Source organism: Schistosoma haematobium, chromosome 2 (genome assembly GCF_000699445.3).
Source record: "Schistosoma haematobium chromosome 2, whole genome shotgun sequence".
Classification (NCBI taxonomy): domain Eukaryota; kingdom Metazoa; phylum Platyhelminthes; class Trematoda; order Strigeidida; family Schistosomatidae; genus Schistosoma; species Schistosoma haematobium.
The window spans coordinates 23,463,030-23,480,132 of NC_067197.1; the positions used below are offsets into that span (position 1 = coordinate 23,463,030).

A 17,103-nucleotide genomic window follows, 5' to 3' on the forward strand; every position below is an offset into this window, starting at 1 on the left:
AATAAGAGACAGTTTAATAAATATCTATCATTTACTTTATTTCACATTTTGATCATTATTACCTTCATTAAAGGAGGTTGTTTTACTAATTTGAAGGATGTTAAATAAATCAACTTAAAATTTTTGTGTAAATGATGAAAGTATACGATACTGACGACTTCGGTCAACTCGGAAAATAGCATAAAGACTTTATACTTATGAGTAAACAACTGTCAAAATCGAAATTCTATCGCCATAAAACTCATTCATTTGATAAAGACCAGTTTGTGTCCATGACTTTCGATTCATGTACATGTGCTTTCTCACTATCACAATATTTATGTACAGATTCATTGAAAGATCGTTGAAATGGTGTTATGAGATTACTACTCGATAAACAAAATTCTTAATTATTTCATCAATCGGTTTATATGATTCAAGAGTGTTTGTCATTCAGTACATCAGTAGTGACTAGATTTAATTCAGAAAAAGAGGAACGGACCAATTATTATTAAAATTATTCTTCATATAATATCTGCATCAGGGTTAAGCACTTTTTGTAGTTTCTCTTCCCATTATGCTGTTTTCACTGTTGATGGCATCAACTCTAAATTGTGTGCAATAAAGGAAGGTACTTTTTACAAAATTCTTCATGAGTTGGATACAAATTGGCACTACTTTTAAATTTTGTTCAAAATGCCTGAAGTCTCTAACTTTATGCTGATTGACTTCTCAGTATAGTATAGTTTTTCTGTGGATTTTATCTACCCCTGAAAAATAGGTATATGAACTTCAAATCTTTTGAGTACTCTGCTTTCTACTCGAACAGTTACAAAAGTTTTTGAATGAAACTATAGATCCCGCGGTTATTTGAGTGATTTATATATTTGATTGATGCAAAACATGTAAATACTAGACTCGTTTCTCTTCAGTGTATTCATAAGACTCACATCTTTGTAGTATTATCACCTAATTATTCTGTATAATGTTTAATACTTCATTAGTTTTTTTGTCGATTAATGTACTCATTTTATTCGTCATCATAAAAGTGAGTTCAATAAAAGTATAGTTATTATGTGATAACAAAAATTCGTTACATAAGTATGTGATAAAAGATTATTGATCATACCACTGATTAATTATTTGAATGATTAACATTTGACTAAACAGAAGTTACACATAGAAGAAAAAAAAGATTCTCATGTTGTCACGATTATATGTCATGTGGATAAAGAAGATAACCAGATAGGCTGCTATACATATGTCCATGTAAACGATAAGCTTCATCTCTACATTCCAACCATATTTGATCATTTTTATTTAATTGAATAATAGCTTGATTAGTTACAGTTGCCCAAAACGTACTTTCACACCATGAAAGTAACACGACTTTGCCATTTTGTAGTAATCGTATACCTGCCTAAATATATTTTTATAAAAATTTATTTGCAGATAGACAAAATTCACATATGATAAAAAGTAATTTAACTAGGTTATAAGTGATAGATAACTAGAATATGGTTAAAATTTCTGAACTTGAAAAATTATATATCCCTTCACCGAATTACTTGAAGTCATCCTAGCCCTCCTTTCTGAGCATAAAATCCGAAAGATGAATTCAGATTTTAGAAAGTCCATTTTTTATAGATATAAGACTAATTACTTTAAAATCTAATTTTATGCTATGAACTTCATGTAATATAATCGATTAGTCGTGTTTTCAGTCTTATTTAGCCTTATGTATTTGTATGGTTTACTTCGCGGCAAATCTACGGATTTTGTGAATACTGAACTGTCAACTGTTTGGATACGGTTCGAGGTTCTGCTTTACGTACTTCGATGTAGGCTGTCTTATCGTAATTCCGAGCCCCGCAAAATTTTTGCTCTAAAACCTTGGATGCCAAAATATTGTGGGTTGCTGATTTGCACATAAAATATCATTTTGAAACCCAGATAAATTGATATCCAAATAGCAATTCGCTAAGTACGGATAATTGGTTATAGTCTAAAACTCATAACAGTAACCCTTCTAGCTGTTTCATTAAATGGTATGTAACTTGATATCCGAGCTATCACCAATTTTTTAAGTATTACGAACGCTTGACGAATGGCAATATGTTCGAGGTCTAGTGTATTCTGTCAGTGAATTGCGATATACAAAATGAACTGAGATGATGTGAGTTCTTACTTGGCTTCTTTCAGCTATCTGAATCCCGTTTCTTACTTACGCCTGTTACTCCCAATGAAGCATAGGCCGCCGACCAGTGTTCTTCAACCCACTCTGTCCTGAACCTTTCTTTTCAGTTCTGTCCAATTTTTCTCATGTCTGTCTCCATTTCTCAGCGTAATGTGTTCTTTAGTCTTCCTCTTTTCCTTTGGCCTTGAGGATTCCCGTTCCTAATTAACTGCAATTTGGTGACATTTCGGTGATTATTGAATTCATTATTTCTTAACTGATGACTACAGGCAAAATACCGGATAAATAAACTATCATTGTGAAAATAAAGTGTTGTGTGCTTCAAATTTATGCTTGTAGTACATTTGAATTTAATGACGATAGCTATTTTGTTCTGAGGTTGCTAGTGTTTAATTCAAGTTGATTTATTTTAAGAATTGATAGCAGTCGAAAAACCATTGAAATTTACAATCTTAGTTACAGATATAATAATTATATGATGTAAGAAACTATGCAAAAGGTCTATATAGACTCCGAAACTTGTGACAATAGACGATAACTTACGAGAGGATTTCGAGAAAAGTCACGCATATGGTATTTTGATATAATACTTTAAGAGTATAAGTTGTGTACATTCCTCTACTATGTGCTGCTCATTCATATTGACTGGTAAACACTATCTGATACAATTGAATTAATTAATCTGGATTTCTTCACTAAAAGTAACCCAATATCCACGAAGACTGAATGATCTATAAATCTTAGATATTTGTGAAACAGCCGGATTCATTTAATGTATAAGCGGTGAATGTTAACTCTTGTTTGTTGTAGTTGACATTAAAGGTGTGTTAATGAGCATCTTGGAGTGATTGTGTGGATAACAGTCATGTCCAATAATAAAGCGTCGTGTGTTTCAAGATTAGGACACCTACTAACAAAGAATGTATATGTTTTGTTCTGTGTATCACTATATCCAGTTTTATTTTAACTGGTCCTTATATTGTGGAAGCATTACTACGCCACTAACACTTACTAAGATGATGATAGCACTAAACAGTATTAAGTTACGTGAATTATGCAAAGTGCTCATCGAAATCATGATAAAAACCTAACTTCTGACATATATTATTTCTCAACTAATAACAGGAATTTAAGTCGTTTTGATTGCTTCAAATACACATGAACTACTGGCAAATTTACATCGTTTATTGACCTGAAAAATAAGTCAAGTAAATTGAACAAATTTAAATAGTTGTTCTTTAGGTTTTTAGCAATTGAAGATAATTCTGCTATGATCTCTGTTCTTTCTTTATCCAAAGTGAAATGCTTGAAATTGAGTATTTCATTCATAATTTCAAGATGAAAACTAGAGAGTTTATCTTGCATTTCGAATTTCACTATTACAATAAAAGTCAACTATTAGAATATATGTATAGAATAAAATGAATCATAAATGTTTTATTATTGTTCAAATAGCCAGATTGTTCTAATGTTCTTATTCTGGTTGGAAGATTTAGAAACTGTTTCGATACTGCACGTACCATGTCTAAAATATTTAATACCTCAGTAACTATCACCATTTATTTATCATTTAAATAGGTTTATTATTTTAAATAAAATTGGTATCACAGTTCATTGATATGGTTCTTTAATTGAATTAGGTAATCTACTGTAATTAGCACATTATTCGGTTGGATTTTGTTCATCAGAAACTTTTTACACATCTCAGATTAGTGAAAAAAATCATTTAGTTCATACGAAGCTTAAAACTTAAAAGAGTTATGTAAATTACCCAAATAATATTCTTTTTGTCGTATCGCTAATGAAAAATATTTTCAGAATTAACTTATGTTCGCAAACCCCATACCAAACAATAATTGTGTCCCCTCTAATCATTTACGTGCAACAAGATTTCCTAATTCATAATAACAAGTTTTTGATTAGTGGAGTTCAAGAATGTGAACACTGAAATAATTACCAACTCATATCATGACCTTCTCACAGTGTCACAAGTTAAAAACAAGTCACTAAATATGAAATAAGTTATCTACAGATAATTCGCTCTCCGCGTTACACTAAACATTGATTCCAAATCAGAACCAAAACAGCTATCCATTTTTACTCATATTTTAACAGTTCTCGAGTTGATATCGTTCCTTATTAAAATCTGTCTTCAAATTTCATCATATCAACAACATAACATTCCTAGTAGATTATCTTGTTGTTTTAACTTAGTGGTAAATTAATTATACTCTGATTTTGATTGTTTGTACATCAATTCCTTTTGTAAAACTTTTCGTTTCAAAAAAAGAAAAGAAGGTAGAAGTTGACAGTTATAAGTATTAAAAATAAAAATCAGAGAAATGAAATTTATCCCAAAAATTTATCTCATGCAATGAGATTAAGTTTATTTCCAGTGAAAAATGTAAATATGTATGTGTGTATACTTGTATTCGTTTTCTGCCTTTTTTCAACTTAGAATTTGATAGCTTTTAACACGCAACAAAAGCATTAGTCAAAATTTGTCATTTTATTGTTTATCTTACAGGGGTAAATCACACATATACCATTAAACAAAATGGAACATATATATATATATATATATATATATATATATATATATATATATATATATATGCGTTTTGTATGTATGTAAACATATGCAAATACATTTTTATACTTATAAAGTCTGTAGAAGTAGGAAATACAATTTTATTTCACTAGAACATTTATTTAACCTATAAATATTGTCAATGATAAAATCAGTGATTGTACAACGAATAGTCAACCAATCTCGTTATTTGGTTATGCGCATATTGATAGGGATGAATAAACAAGTTTTTGTTTGTAATTCTTTTTTAAAACCGAAACAGAATAAATATGATTCTCTTAAGCTTTTTAGTTTATCTTGAATAAGAATCTTTTAATCAATATTATTATTATTATTATTATTATTATTATTATTATTAGCTCTACACTTTATAACCATGTACTTGTGTCAAATTTAATTTTCAACTGAGAGTGAATATGTTCCCTTCGCGTGATCAACTTTCTTTTTTGTCTCTTTTTTTTTCTTCTGAAAAAATACTTAAAAGTTTGTTTTAAATAAAAAAAGACAAATTTTTACAGATTGGGGAAAAATGTTTAGTATTAAAACTAAATATTTCCATTCTGTGGAAAAGATGACGAAAGAAATAAAGATTTTTAGTAAATTTCAGTTGGAAAAAAGAGACCAGTTTTGACATGATATTATTCGACAGTAAAATCCTTACAACTTATATTGATATAGAACCTAGAAATATAATAAATAGTACGCTATGAATGTAAATCATCTAACAATTACATTTAGTCAAAGAGACAAAAATTCTAAAATAATCCTCGTAACAGATTTTTTATTATAAGCAAAGATGGATAGTGGGTAGTAGTAGTAGTAGTGTAATCAACGACGCGCGTCTCGTCCCATTTGGGATTCGTCATCTGGATTTACCTGTATCCCAGAGTTGATACTCGCTCCAGGACTCGAACCTAGTACCGTTCGCTTCAAACTCCATCGCGTCATCTACTTAGCTACTGAGTCCTGATAGCCACTAGCTTGTGCAATGAGGTTAAGTTTAAATTCGTTTTGTATTGTTTAAAAGATTGATTATTAGCGGTCCTAAACATCAATAGGAAGATTCAAATAAACAATGCAAAATGAGATTAAAATTTTTATTCTCCTTCGGTGTAAGAGACTAGCTTACTAATTTATAGGTTTACATCTCTTTAATGACCCAGTCTTAAACTCAAAATAAGTTAGAAAAATAATTCACGATGAAACTTCACTAACGTAAGTTGGGTTTTGATTTTAGCTTGCAACTGAGGTTGGATTTCCTAAACTTAGTACATCCTGCAGAATAGAGAATGCAATTGATTTACTTTATCTTTTAATAAGCCCTTCTGGAAGTTGTTCTTGGATTCCGTAAGTAATTTTGAAGAAAAATCTACTTATCTCCGGCTATCAAAGAGCTAATGAACTGGTAAACACATGTTGAATTGGTATTTTACGATAGTTTATTTTAAATTTGAAAGCATGTAAACGGATTATTATATTGCACTATAAGATTTACTGTGAGAAGTAACATTTGGAATTACCACTCCAGATACTGTAAGTAACTCGCTAGAACTATCTTCTTTGAAGTCAACATTCATAAATATAATTTTCTTCAATACTACGTCTTTAATCCGTGAGAAGTGTTTTTGCCTCATATCTTCCTTAACAAATCTTAATGAAAATCTATTTTTTATTTGAAAGTGGACTTAATCATGGTCTTTTAATTCTTTATAGTCTAACTGAAAAATTGTAAGATATCATAAACGTATAGATTACGCGAAACTCCATTTTTTAATTAATAGAAGACTATCATGATTTTTTTTATTACTTAATGTAGCTTATTTCTCTGTTCTGATAAAAGAATATATAAACTGGATTAGTTACTAAATACTGTATTGCCTGTTTGTATGAAAGTAGTTTAGTCTTTAAATTAAATCTACAACTGAAGAACTCCTGATTTTCAAGTGTACATATTAGAAATAAAAACAATATAATTTTTAAGGGAATATTATGTTTAGATATTTCAAATCAGATTTAACATAAACTTACAAGATCGAAAGCTATGTGTTGTGTTTTTGATTGACATTCCAGCTTATATATGAAAACTTAATCATTCTAATGTGAATATCTTTTAGATAATTTCTCAATGACAATGGAATGTAGTACTGAGTATCCGAAGTGAATATTAAATTTCATTTTATATTTGTATTTATAAGCATATATAGTGAAGTTAATACTACTATAGACTAAATTCTCTAACAATATTGACTCTTGTTCTTGTAAAAGCAAACCAAGTTCACTTATTTCGTTGTTTCTAACAGATCAACTTAAAATAACTGTTATATTCTAAACGAAGCTTTATATTAATACTAATTTAAAATAAATTTTACAACATTATAAATTTGTTGATTTCTATTTTTATCAATGAAATACTGGGATTTATGGAGATTATAGTATTTTCATAGTTGAATTCACGAATTAATCTAAGCTAGACCACTATTGAAAACCTAGATGCACAGGATAGTTAATATTCATATATTGATGTATATTACTTAAAATAACATGGTATTTTCTAAAATTATTTTAGTCATAAAATTAGATGTATAATTATTATATGAATGACTGCCAAGTTATAATGGAAATTGAATTGTGGTGATGTTCTGTTCTCCAAGCTTAATAGTTTCAGTATCATTGTAGACATCGTCAACATATATTTTATGTAGGTATGATCTTCAGTTAAACAATTTTTATCAGAAAACACAACACCGAAAATACCAACCTGCGTTGTTAATCTTCTACATTATTACATAGTCATTTGCAAACCTTTTTTATATTTGTATTACTCAAATTATATCTGTTTAACATATCAAAATAACTAATGAAATTTGCCAGTGGCTTAGATACCATTAAGTATAGATAGGGGATAAATTTTGTTAAGACTAAATGTTATTTTCCTTTTAAATAAAAATATACACAAGTCTGATTTGTAGATAAAAGGGAAATTAATTAATGTAAATGAATTATAGTTCTGCTTTTCAGTATATTATCAAATGTAGATTTTAAATCTCATTAAGAAGAGTTGATGAAAGTTATTTGGATCTGAAGTTATCGAAAATATGACTAACTGGATCATAAGCATTGTAAATCTTCACTTTATTAAATGAAGTTAGTTCAATTTTTGTAGTTAACAAAAAAGAACATTAATGTGAAAAGTGAATAATTGTTTATCCTTTTACATAGATAACCGATTTTATTGTTTTAAATCCTTAATAAAAAGTAGATAGATACAGATAATAATGAAGTACATCTAACACTATTAGTAATACCTTATAAATGATTCTCACTTACACACATGTAAAATGATCTAGTGACAAATATGGTATGAAATCTTAAACTGAAATGATTTAAAATCAATCTGGTGAAATAGAACTATATAAGTAACAAAAACTATTGTATGTGGATGAATCTCGCCTAAATGGGAAATCATTTGAATGCTATTAGAATCAATTTACTATCTTAACATTTTTAACTATATCAACGTTGTCAATTGTCAGATTGATATAGAAATGAAAAACCAGATCATTAAATAATCCACTTACCTTTTCATAACTTTGTGCTGATATAACTACAACAAATATATAAACACCCGAAACAGGAACGGTGAATATACCTGTAGTATTGTCATATCCGTTGCCAAGATTCAACATAACTGATTCAAAAATTAATTGACAATTTTTGTTCACTGGTTTATTTTCAATACTTGTTGACAAACCTGTATAAAAAGCTATTTGATATTCTACTGGTCTAGGAATCCATATAGGTTGTAATTTTGCTATAAAAAAAAAGCAATTTGACGAATAAATAGATATTACATCAGATGGTTTTGTGGAGACTCGTATATTTTAAAGCGGATTTACATCGAGGACTGATGACTTGAGAGAACGGTTGAAAATCAAGGAACACTGAAACACTTAGCATTATGAACTTAACAACAATAAATATATACTCAATAGTAGCTATCTATCAAATGGAATTTCTCAAGCCCCACAGGGTGATTGTAACCAATATATTCATCTAAGTCGTATGTGAGACAACTACTCACAAACGTTAGATGATTGGATAACTGAGGCTGGAATGTTGAACTCACTGCATTAACATTAATGTCATCGCTGAAAGACATGAATGTTTGGGGATTAATAACATTCAGTCGAGAATTCCTCATTGTATTAAACACATAACACTGATTCAATCCACTATTATTATTATTATTATTATTATTATTATTATTATTAGTAGTAGTAGTAGTAGTAGTAGTAGTAGTAGTAGTAGTATCACTGTAGTGTTCATGAAATCATTCTGATGAAAAGTCCTACATTACAACAGTTGTCTACTGCTTCCTAGTATCTAGTGTATCTAAAGCTGACGTAAGTTTACGATGAAACTTAATCTCAGAATATATGTAATTTTAAATTGATTAATAAAGCTAAATTATGATTCTATATTGTGAAAATATCTTAAAAGTTCAATCCATCAAGACTGTTGATTAAATATCCGTTGTAATATGCAATTTCATAACACAGAACTTAAGTAATTGATTCATTAAAAAAATTTGTATTAAAATAATAATAATAATATAAAAATATAATATTATAAGGAGAAGACGACCAGTGTAGCAGCAGCCTCAGCAGTAGTAGGTCTCAATATGCACAAAGGAAAAGCAAGATTCTCCGATACAACACAGCATGCAACAATCCAATCACAATTGACGGAGAAGACTCGGAAGATGTAAAAACCTTTACATATCTCGGCAGCATCATTGATGAACAGGGTGGATCTGATGCAGATGTGAAGGCGCGGATCGGCAAAGCAAGAGCAGCATATTTACAACTGAGGAACATCTGGAACTCAAAGCAACTGTCAACCAACACCAAGGTCAGGATTTTCAAAACAAATGTCAAGACAGTTCTACTGTATGGGGCAGAAACCTGGAGAACTACGAAAGCCATCATCCAGAAAATACAGGTGTTTATTAACAATTGTCTACGCAAAATACTTCAGATCCATTGGCCGGACACTATTAGCAACAACGTACTGTGGGAGAGAACAAATCAGATCCCAGTGGAGGAAGGAATCAGGAAGAGGCGCTGGAAGTGGATAGGACACACATTAAGGAAAGCACCCAACTGCGTCACAAGACAAGCCCTCACATGGAACCCTCAGGGCCAAAGGAAAAGAGGAAGACCAAAGAACACATTACGTCGGGAAATGGAGATAGACATGAGAAAAATGAACAAGAATTGGATGGAACTAGAAAGGAGGGCCCAGGACAGAGTGGGTTGGAGAATGCTGGTCAGCGGCCTATGCTCCATTAGGAGTAACAGGCATAAGTAAGTAAGTAAGTTATAACTATTAATGCATTAAGACCATATAGGAAAATTACCCAATTTCACCTACTGGTTTATAGTAACAATACTGATTACTTATTCATCTAAATTGATTACTATAATTTATCAGGATAATATTTAATTATTTATAAACTAAATTTTGTACAAACAATTTTCAAGGGACCAAGAAATAATGACATACATTTGTATGGAATAACTAACTATACAATTTTAACAATATTCTAGCCTAGTTTTCATCAATAAATTTTAAGTTACTAAGATAAAAATGAGTGATAAAATACACATCTAAATCAGAGGTTGCACTTAAGCTAATTAACAATTTTTTTATTTATATTATACTTTTAAATTAATAATTAACCTTACAGTTCTTAATGAAAGCTAAACAAAAATCAGTCAAGTTTCCAGATAGAATTGAGTAAATATATCTATAATCAAATTTATTTAGTAGATAATGATGCCACCATTTTATTTTATTCTGTAAATAAAATGTATCATTAAGTTATAAACTTTATTTTAAAAGGAAATGCTTCTTGAAGTCAGTTCTAGTAAGAAGTCATGACCAGTGGAGTTCAACCGGGTCTGTTGTGAGATATCAGCTCACTGAAGACAATCGTGTACGGTGGCGCAATTTCGTGGATTAGTTGAAGTTAGACATTAACACCATCGGATGACAGCTCAGTGGTCTAGTGGTTAAGCGCTCGCGCGCGAGACTGGTAGATCCTGGATTCGGATCTCACGGGGAGAGCGGGATCGTGGATGCGCACTGCTGAGGAGTCCCATACTAGGACGAAACGGCCTTCCAGTGCTTCCAAGTTTTCCATGGTGGCTTAGCTTCAATTGACTCATGATTTCAACTATTGAAATTACTAAAGTCTCAACAAAACCCTCATCAACTATATCTTAGTAGTATAGTTCTAGTAATTAAATTATTGTTAAGAGTAGTTTTATAAAAGAAATAAAATTATATATATATATATATATATATATACCTAGACTGATTTGTACATAATTATTGATTATGGTGTTAAATAATAGGAAACACTTGATAAGATCCAGTGATGCTGATTAATAATACTTGTCTATGACTTTAAAAAAAACGTATACTTTGCAGTTGTCCTGATGTAAATTGTTTACCGTGACGATTATTGATAATCGTTCTAATTTATTCCAGTTATTAAACTCAGTAAAATGCTATGTAGAGCCTGGTATTCGTGTAGATCGGTTCAAGTTACCATGTTCAATTAGTACAGTGGGATGAAACTGGTAGGGAAAGTTTCAGAATAGTAGGGATAGTAACATTATCAGTGGTAATAAAAAAGATTAAGTATCGAGGATACAATTTAAGAAATATAAATTAGTAACATATAAATACAAAACAAAAATTATGGGGAATTTAGACTTTCAGAATTTGGAGAAAGATGTAGAATGGGTGCACTTATGCCGTTGCAAATGATTTTCAGCCAAATCATTCGACGTCTGTAACCACTAGTTACTATAATCACGCAGATCACAACCAGGTTGTATACATTTGTTGAAAGGGCCGAGTCCACCTGTCAGTGACTTTATGGACTTATGCCGAGTTTTGGTTTGGCCTCCCATAGGTTTATAAGATTCTACTCCTATACGAGATAGCGTCGCCCGTCAAGGTAGGTGATGGATGGCATACGCTACACACGTCGCAAACACCTCAGTTGATCAAGGTATGCTATCTCTTCAATCGACTTCCCATCCATACCTAATATCCCATTCCTAGTGTTAGCGGGACATAGACTAGATTAAAGCATGCTCAATGCATGATTGCTTTGGTGCACGCTGATTGGCTGGTTCTTATCCAATCAGCACTAGTCGATAGTCGGAGAATACTCTGGAATCTTCTTATGTAAAAACTATAAATATACCGACGTTTTCCCTATTGTGCTTCTGACTTGCTATTTGGAATATAATCTCTTTCCTGTTCAACCGTGTTCTGATTTGGGGACTTGTCGAGTGAATCGGTGTCCGAGAATACTAAGCAATAGGAATAGCTGGGTCATAACCGTAAGAAAAGAGAGAGATTATAACAGTGGCGACGGGGAAAAACTAAAGAAAAATGGCGATTTCTTTAGAACAGTTGCGGTTAATATTACAGCACCAGCAGAAGTTGTTAGCCTTGCAACAACAACTATTGAACACACTTTTCACTCGACCAGAAAATAAGAAATCTGTTTATGATGCAGTAACAGACATTTCAGAATCATATCTAGTGGAGGGTTCAAATCCTTTTATACCTGAATCAGAACGTAATATTTGCAACGTGTCCGGCTCACAGCAAGAAAATACTGTGCTGAATGCTCATAAAGTTGTGGCAATACGAGATGATCAAGAGCCAGACCCTGTAGATGAAGCCCGGAGTCCAGAATTGAATGAAACACTACTGGTCCTGTCTAGCCCTGAAAATAAACTTCAGCTAGAACAAAATTATGGTCCACGTGATATTAGCCGAAAAAGCTATGGGGACTCGTATTCAGAAAATAACTGCAGTGACACGATGAACCCAAATATACTGAATGTTACTCAAAATCATTATGAGGTAGAAATTTATATTGAATCAGCTTATCCGATTTCTAATGACAATGTATCAGATATGGGTTTTCAGAATAATGCATGTAATTTTGATGAAATTTCTTATAAAAATGAAGAAAATATGTCGGCTGAGTCAAATTATGGTCAAAAGTCTAATTTAATTTTGTTAGATGTTGATTTCCGTAATGATCCATTATCCACTGATGAAATTTCTAATGGATTTGAAAGTAATGCTTCAGAAGAATTAAACTCTGACCTCAAATCAAAGGTCGTTCATTATCATCTAGTCATTTCTAGTGGATCCGACATTCGATGCAAGAAACATCGTTTAAATAAAGTCCTATTATTTGTAACTTGGAGATATAAGGATCCGACATTGTATCGCGGAGGAGGAGAATGTTGGAGAATTAAAAGTTATGCATACTTTTATTTTTAAAAAAATAAAAACGCCGGGAACAGACATGTCAGTCTCTGTGCGAGAAAAAAAGTGATAATTCTTTATTGCCTAGACGATGAACTAATCGGAAGCACAAGCCAGTCACTCAGTTGCAGTTGGACCCTAGCACCAGATCCTACGAATCTGCTCAGAGGGGAGGTGTTAGCGGGACATAGACTAGATTAAAGCATGCTCAATGCATGATTGCTTTGGTGCACGCTGATTGGCTGGTTCTTATCCAATCAGCACTAGTCGATAGTCGGAGAATACTCTGGAATCTTCTTATGTAAAAACTATAAATATACCGACGTTTTCCCTATTGTGCTTCTGACTTGCTATTTGGAATATAATCTCTTTCCTGTTCAACCGTGTTCTGATTTGGGGACTTGTCGAGTGAATCGGTGTCCGAGAATACTAAGCAATAGGAATAGCTGGGTCATAACCGTAAGAAGAAAGAGATTATAACACCTAGCCCAAGCATTGCTTACTGGAAGATAACTACCACTAACCTATGAATTTCCTCTACACTTAATGGCCGTGTTTCACGTGGACAAAGTAGAACGGAGCAAATTGCTAAATACTAAGATTGTCCTTTGTTTGAAAGACGGATATTTCACTAACCCCACAAAGGACTCAAGTCGCCAAAAGTCAATCAAGCCTACTAAATACGTGCGTCCAACTACATCACTCCCTTTCATTAATTCAGGCGATGACGCAAGCTAATCCTGAAGTAACATCGTACATTTAGATGTTATGAATTGTATCCTAAGCCTATTGAGTCATTGAAAAAGAATTATAGACAATTTAATGAAGAAAATATTACCTCCGATCATGCGACTGTTAAGGCTACAGCTGCTCACAAATTACTGACCGAAGTTAACTATGTTTGAGGAATGGGGTAGTGATTGACTTGAAATCCCGTTTAAATAGCCATGCTCTATCGTGCTGGAATAGTCGTTTATCATGTGAACGCTTTGTATGGCAAAAATCATCTACTCCACAAAAGCAGATAAACTGATAAATGCATATTAAGGTGGCCCAATGTGACAGTTATTCCGATCCACACTTGTTTTCTGTGTACAAAAGAGTCATGATCAATTCCATATTACACTTCGACCCTAGCACTATTTCTTACTTAATAAATCGTAAGTGTCATTTATTATATCAGTCATTATTTTTCTTTTCTGTGAAAAAGACGCTTACCGTTTACATTTCTACACTGATTAGTTCCTATGAACCCTAGAACTATAAAACAACATATATTAAGCACTTGAACCTTTAGAGTTTTTGATTGCTTTATTAAATTATGCAACATTTCTTTATTTTCATAGACTTTAGTATTCTATACTTAAGGATGTTTGGGCATTCTTGACAAATTTACTAAATAATGAAATACTTTTCTGTTTTACTATAGATTGCGGCACGTAAATTTAACAGTCACTCATTACTGAGTGATAGTTTATATGATGTCAGTTCAGTTCTTATTGATGGATGAAATTCACTGACTTTCAGTATAATCACTAGTCTAAGTTATTAAATATTGTATGTCTTCAACTAAGAAATATCAAAACGTTGTTTACAACCAATCGTCATTCATCTTTTTATATTCTGTTTTTAACAAAATTAACAAATTATCAGAATTCATGCATGATTTTTAAACTGGGTAAATCGCCAGGAATGGTGATGAGAGTTTCTTCTCTGAAACTCCATACAGCGATGAAAATGAAAATAATCGTCTAACATTATAGTTTTTGGAAGTTCATGTATGAAGGCTGGAAATTCGATTGTAAATCTGTCAAATCATCACCAGGATAATTAACGTTTAAAATCTATACTTTTTCTTAGATGCAGGGTTTAAAAATTGGCTGGTAAAGGCGTCAAAGCAATTAAAAACCATGAAGAGCTAACATTTTTAAAGTTAGTTTTAAAAACATAAAAGATGCGACATATCTTAGTGTTTTCTATAATTTTTGCTTTGAGATCTAGACGTTAAAATTGCAATTCATTTTCATGAATAATTTAATAGCACATCGATAAACTTTCTTTTAACTTACTTGTTTCTCCGCGAGGACCTGGTGGTCCAGGATTTCCTTGTTCCCCAGTTGGTCCAGCTGGCCCTCGAGCTGATCGAACAGGTATGCGTACACGACCATATCCAGATGAACTAGCTCCGATACATTCTAGTTGTAATTGGCAAGTAGATGAACTTTGAGAAATATTTTTTTGAACATGTGATGTATTACAAGTCAGTAATAATAATGATAATAACAGAAAGGCTACAAGATTTACGTTTAAATAGTTCTTAGTCTTGTTCATTTTTTCGGTGATTTAATGAACTTTTAAAATAATCTTGTTTTAGGTTCCATGTTCCATATGAAGGAAATCCAAATCCTTTTCCTCATGTCCGATTGGTAGTTTGCAAGTAGCCAATCAGAATCTAGTTTTGAGCAATTTGTATGTTTGCAAGTAGGCTGCAAGGCGACCTAAAAAGCATATTAATCCACATCCTCTAAAGCTAATTAGATTCTGTATTCAAACTTTAAGAATTTATAGTACACATTCTAATCATGGAAAAGATCGTTGTATATGGTCTTTATTTCCCTTCTATATTATTGTAAGATTGCTTTATTAAAACCATGGGAGCCTAATAAATTAAAATGAGTACAACTAATTAGTGAAAACAATCTATTTATAGTGCAACAATGATATGCAACGTACAGATCTAATTCCTGACTGACAGCTTGAAACAGTACTCTGTTTTGTTTTGGACGTACATAATATACCCTTCCATTTGCTCAATGAGACCTCATTCTCTATATTGTCAGCGTTATAAGTTTTGGCTTCTGGTGGACGGTGGCACAACTTTGTGGATTGTTTGAAGTTAGACATTAACACCATCGGATGCCTGCTCAGTGGTCTAGTGGTTAAGCGCTCGTGCGCGAGACTGTTAGGTCCTGGACTCGAACCTCACGAGGTGTGATCGTGGATGCCGTCTGCTGAGGAGTGACACAATATGACGAAACAGTCGTCTAGTGCTTTAAAGTTTTCCATGGTGGCTTAGCTTCAATCGACTCATGAATTTAACTATTGATGTATAGCTCATATACATGACAGATAATTCAATGAGCCATTACAACCATACTAGTTACATTTACGAATACCATGATGAATAAATATTGAGTATTTATTCACATCTGTCTAGTTTGAGCATTGTTGAGATATGCTGGTGAAATTGTGAAGGATAATTCAGTCGTGACTAAATTGTGTCCCAAGTAAAACTTATCGTAATTTAACATTTGTTTTTCATTCAAGCAGTGAAGCTTTGTATTCCGCTTATATCACCTCAACTATAGTAAATACTTTTTTGGTACGACTTTTATACACATCGCCACAGTCATCTCAAATTTAAGTTACTGACTCGATTTTAGCAAAATGGAATGAACTTAACTATTTGCAACTTTATCATATATTACGTAATATGATTTTCTGAAACAAATTCCCAGTCTCACTTAACTTCCAAAAACATTAAAGAATTGAAGTAGTGATTACTAATGACGCTTTAGATCCCCATTTCATCTTGTTTAGTAAAAATCTACTGGATGAACCTGTACTCCAACATCGACGTTTCTTCTGTTACGTCATTAAAAATTATTGGCTGTTCAATTTCACTAATAATAACTGTAGGCATTCTAAATATTTGGCATTAGTTAGCTTTTCTGACTAATTTCCTTCTGGAAACAGTTTGTCGATGTCCCAAAAACCCTCAAACAAGAATAGTAATAAACAATAGATGTTTCTGGGGATTGAAGGTAATATAATTAACGAACATTCACATAAACCCACTAACTGTAACCATAATAACCAAATTGGACTACCCGTATTACAGTTATGTATCGGAAAATTTAACTGGTTTCCCCCTCCTAAATAGCATAAATGCAGGCTGAAAAATGGAACC

At 32.0% G+C, this 17,103-nt stretch overlaps 1 protein-coding gene across 1 annotated transcript; it reads right to left on the reverse strand.

Moving 5' to 3' along the window:
- Nucleotides 1-597: 597 nt before the first annotated feature.
- Nucleotides 598-16,633, reverse strand: C1QTNF3_2 (Complement C1q tumor necrosis factor- protein 3). Its single transcript, XM_051214670.1, has 3 exons — nt 15,203-16,633; nt 8,345-8,577; nt 598-1,399 (listed from the first exon to the last, which is right to left on the reverse strand). The coding sequence occupies exons 1-3, from the start codon at nt 15,462-15,464 to the stop codon at nt 1,193-1,195; spliced, it is 702 nt and encodes a 233-aa protein (XP_051067853.1). The 5' UTR covers nt 15,465-16,633; the 3' UTR covers nt 598-1,192.
- Between the last annotated feature and the right edge of the window lie 470 nt (nt 16,634-17,103).

Bases quoted from the DNA above. Each gene is read 5' to 3' on its own strand.
- C1QTNF3_2 (XM_051214670.1), bottom strand. From the start codon at position 15,464: ATGAACAAGACTAAGAACTATTTAAACGTAAATCTTGTAGCCTTTCTG. The intron at 8,578-15,202 runs GTAAGTTAAAAG...TTTTTTTTATAG, and splicing joins AGGTCCTCGCGGAGAAACAA to CAAAATTACAACCTATATGG. The intron at 1,400-8,344 runs GTAAGTGGATTA...AAATATATTTAG, and splicing joins CAGCACAAAGTTATGAAAAG to GCAGGTATACGATTACTACA.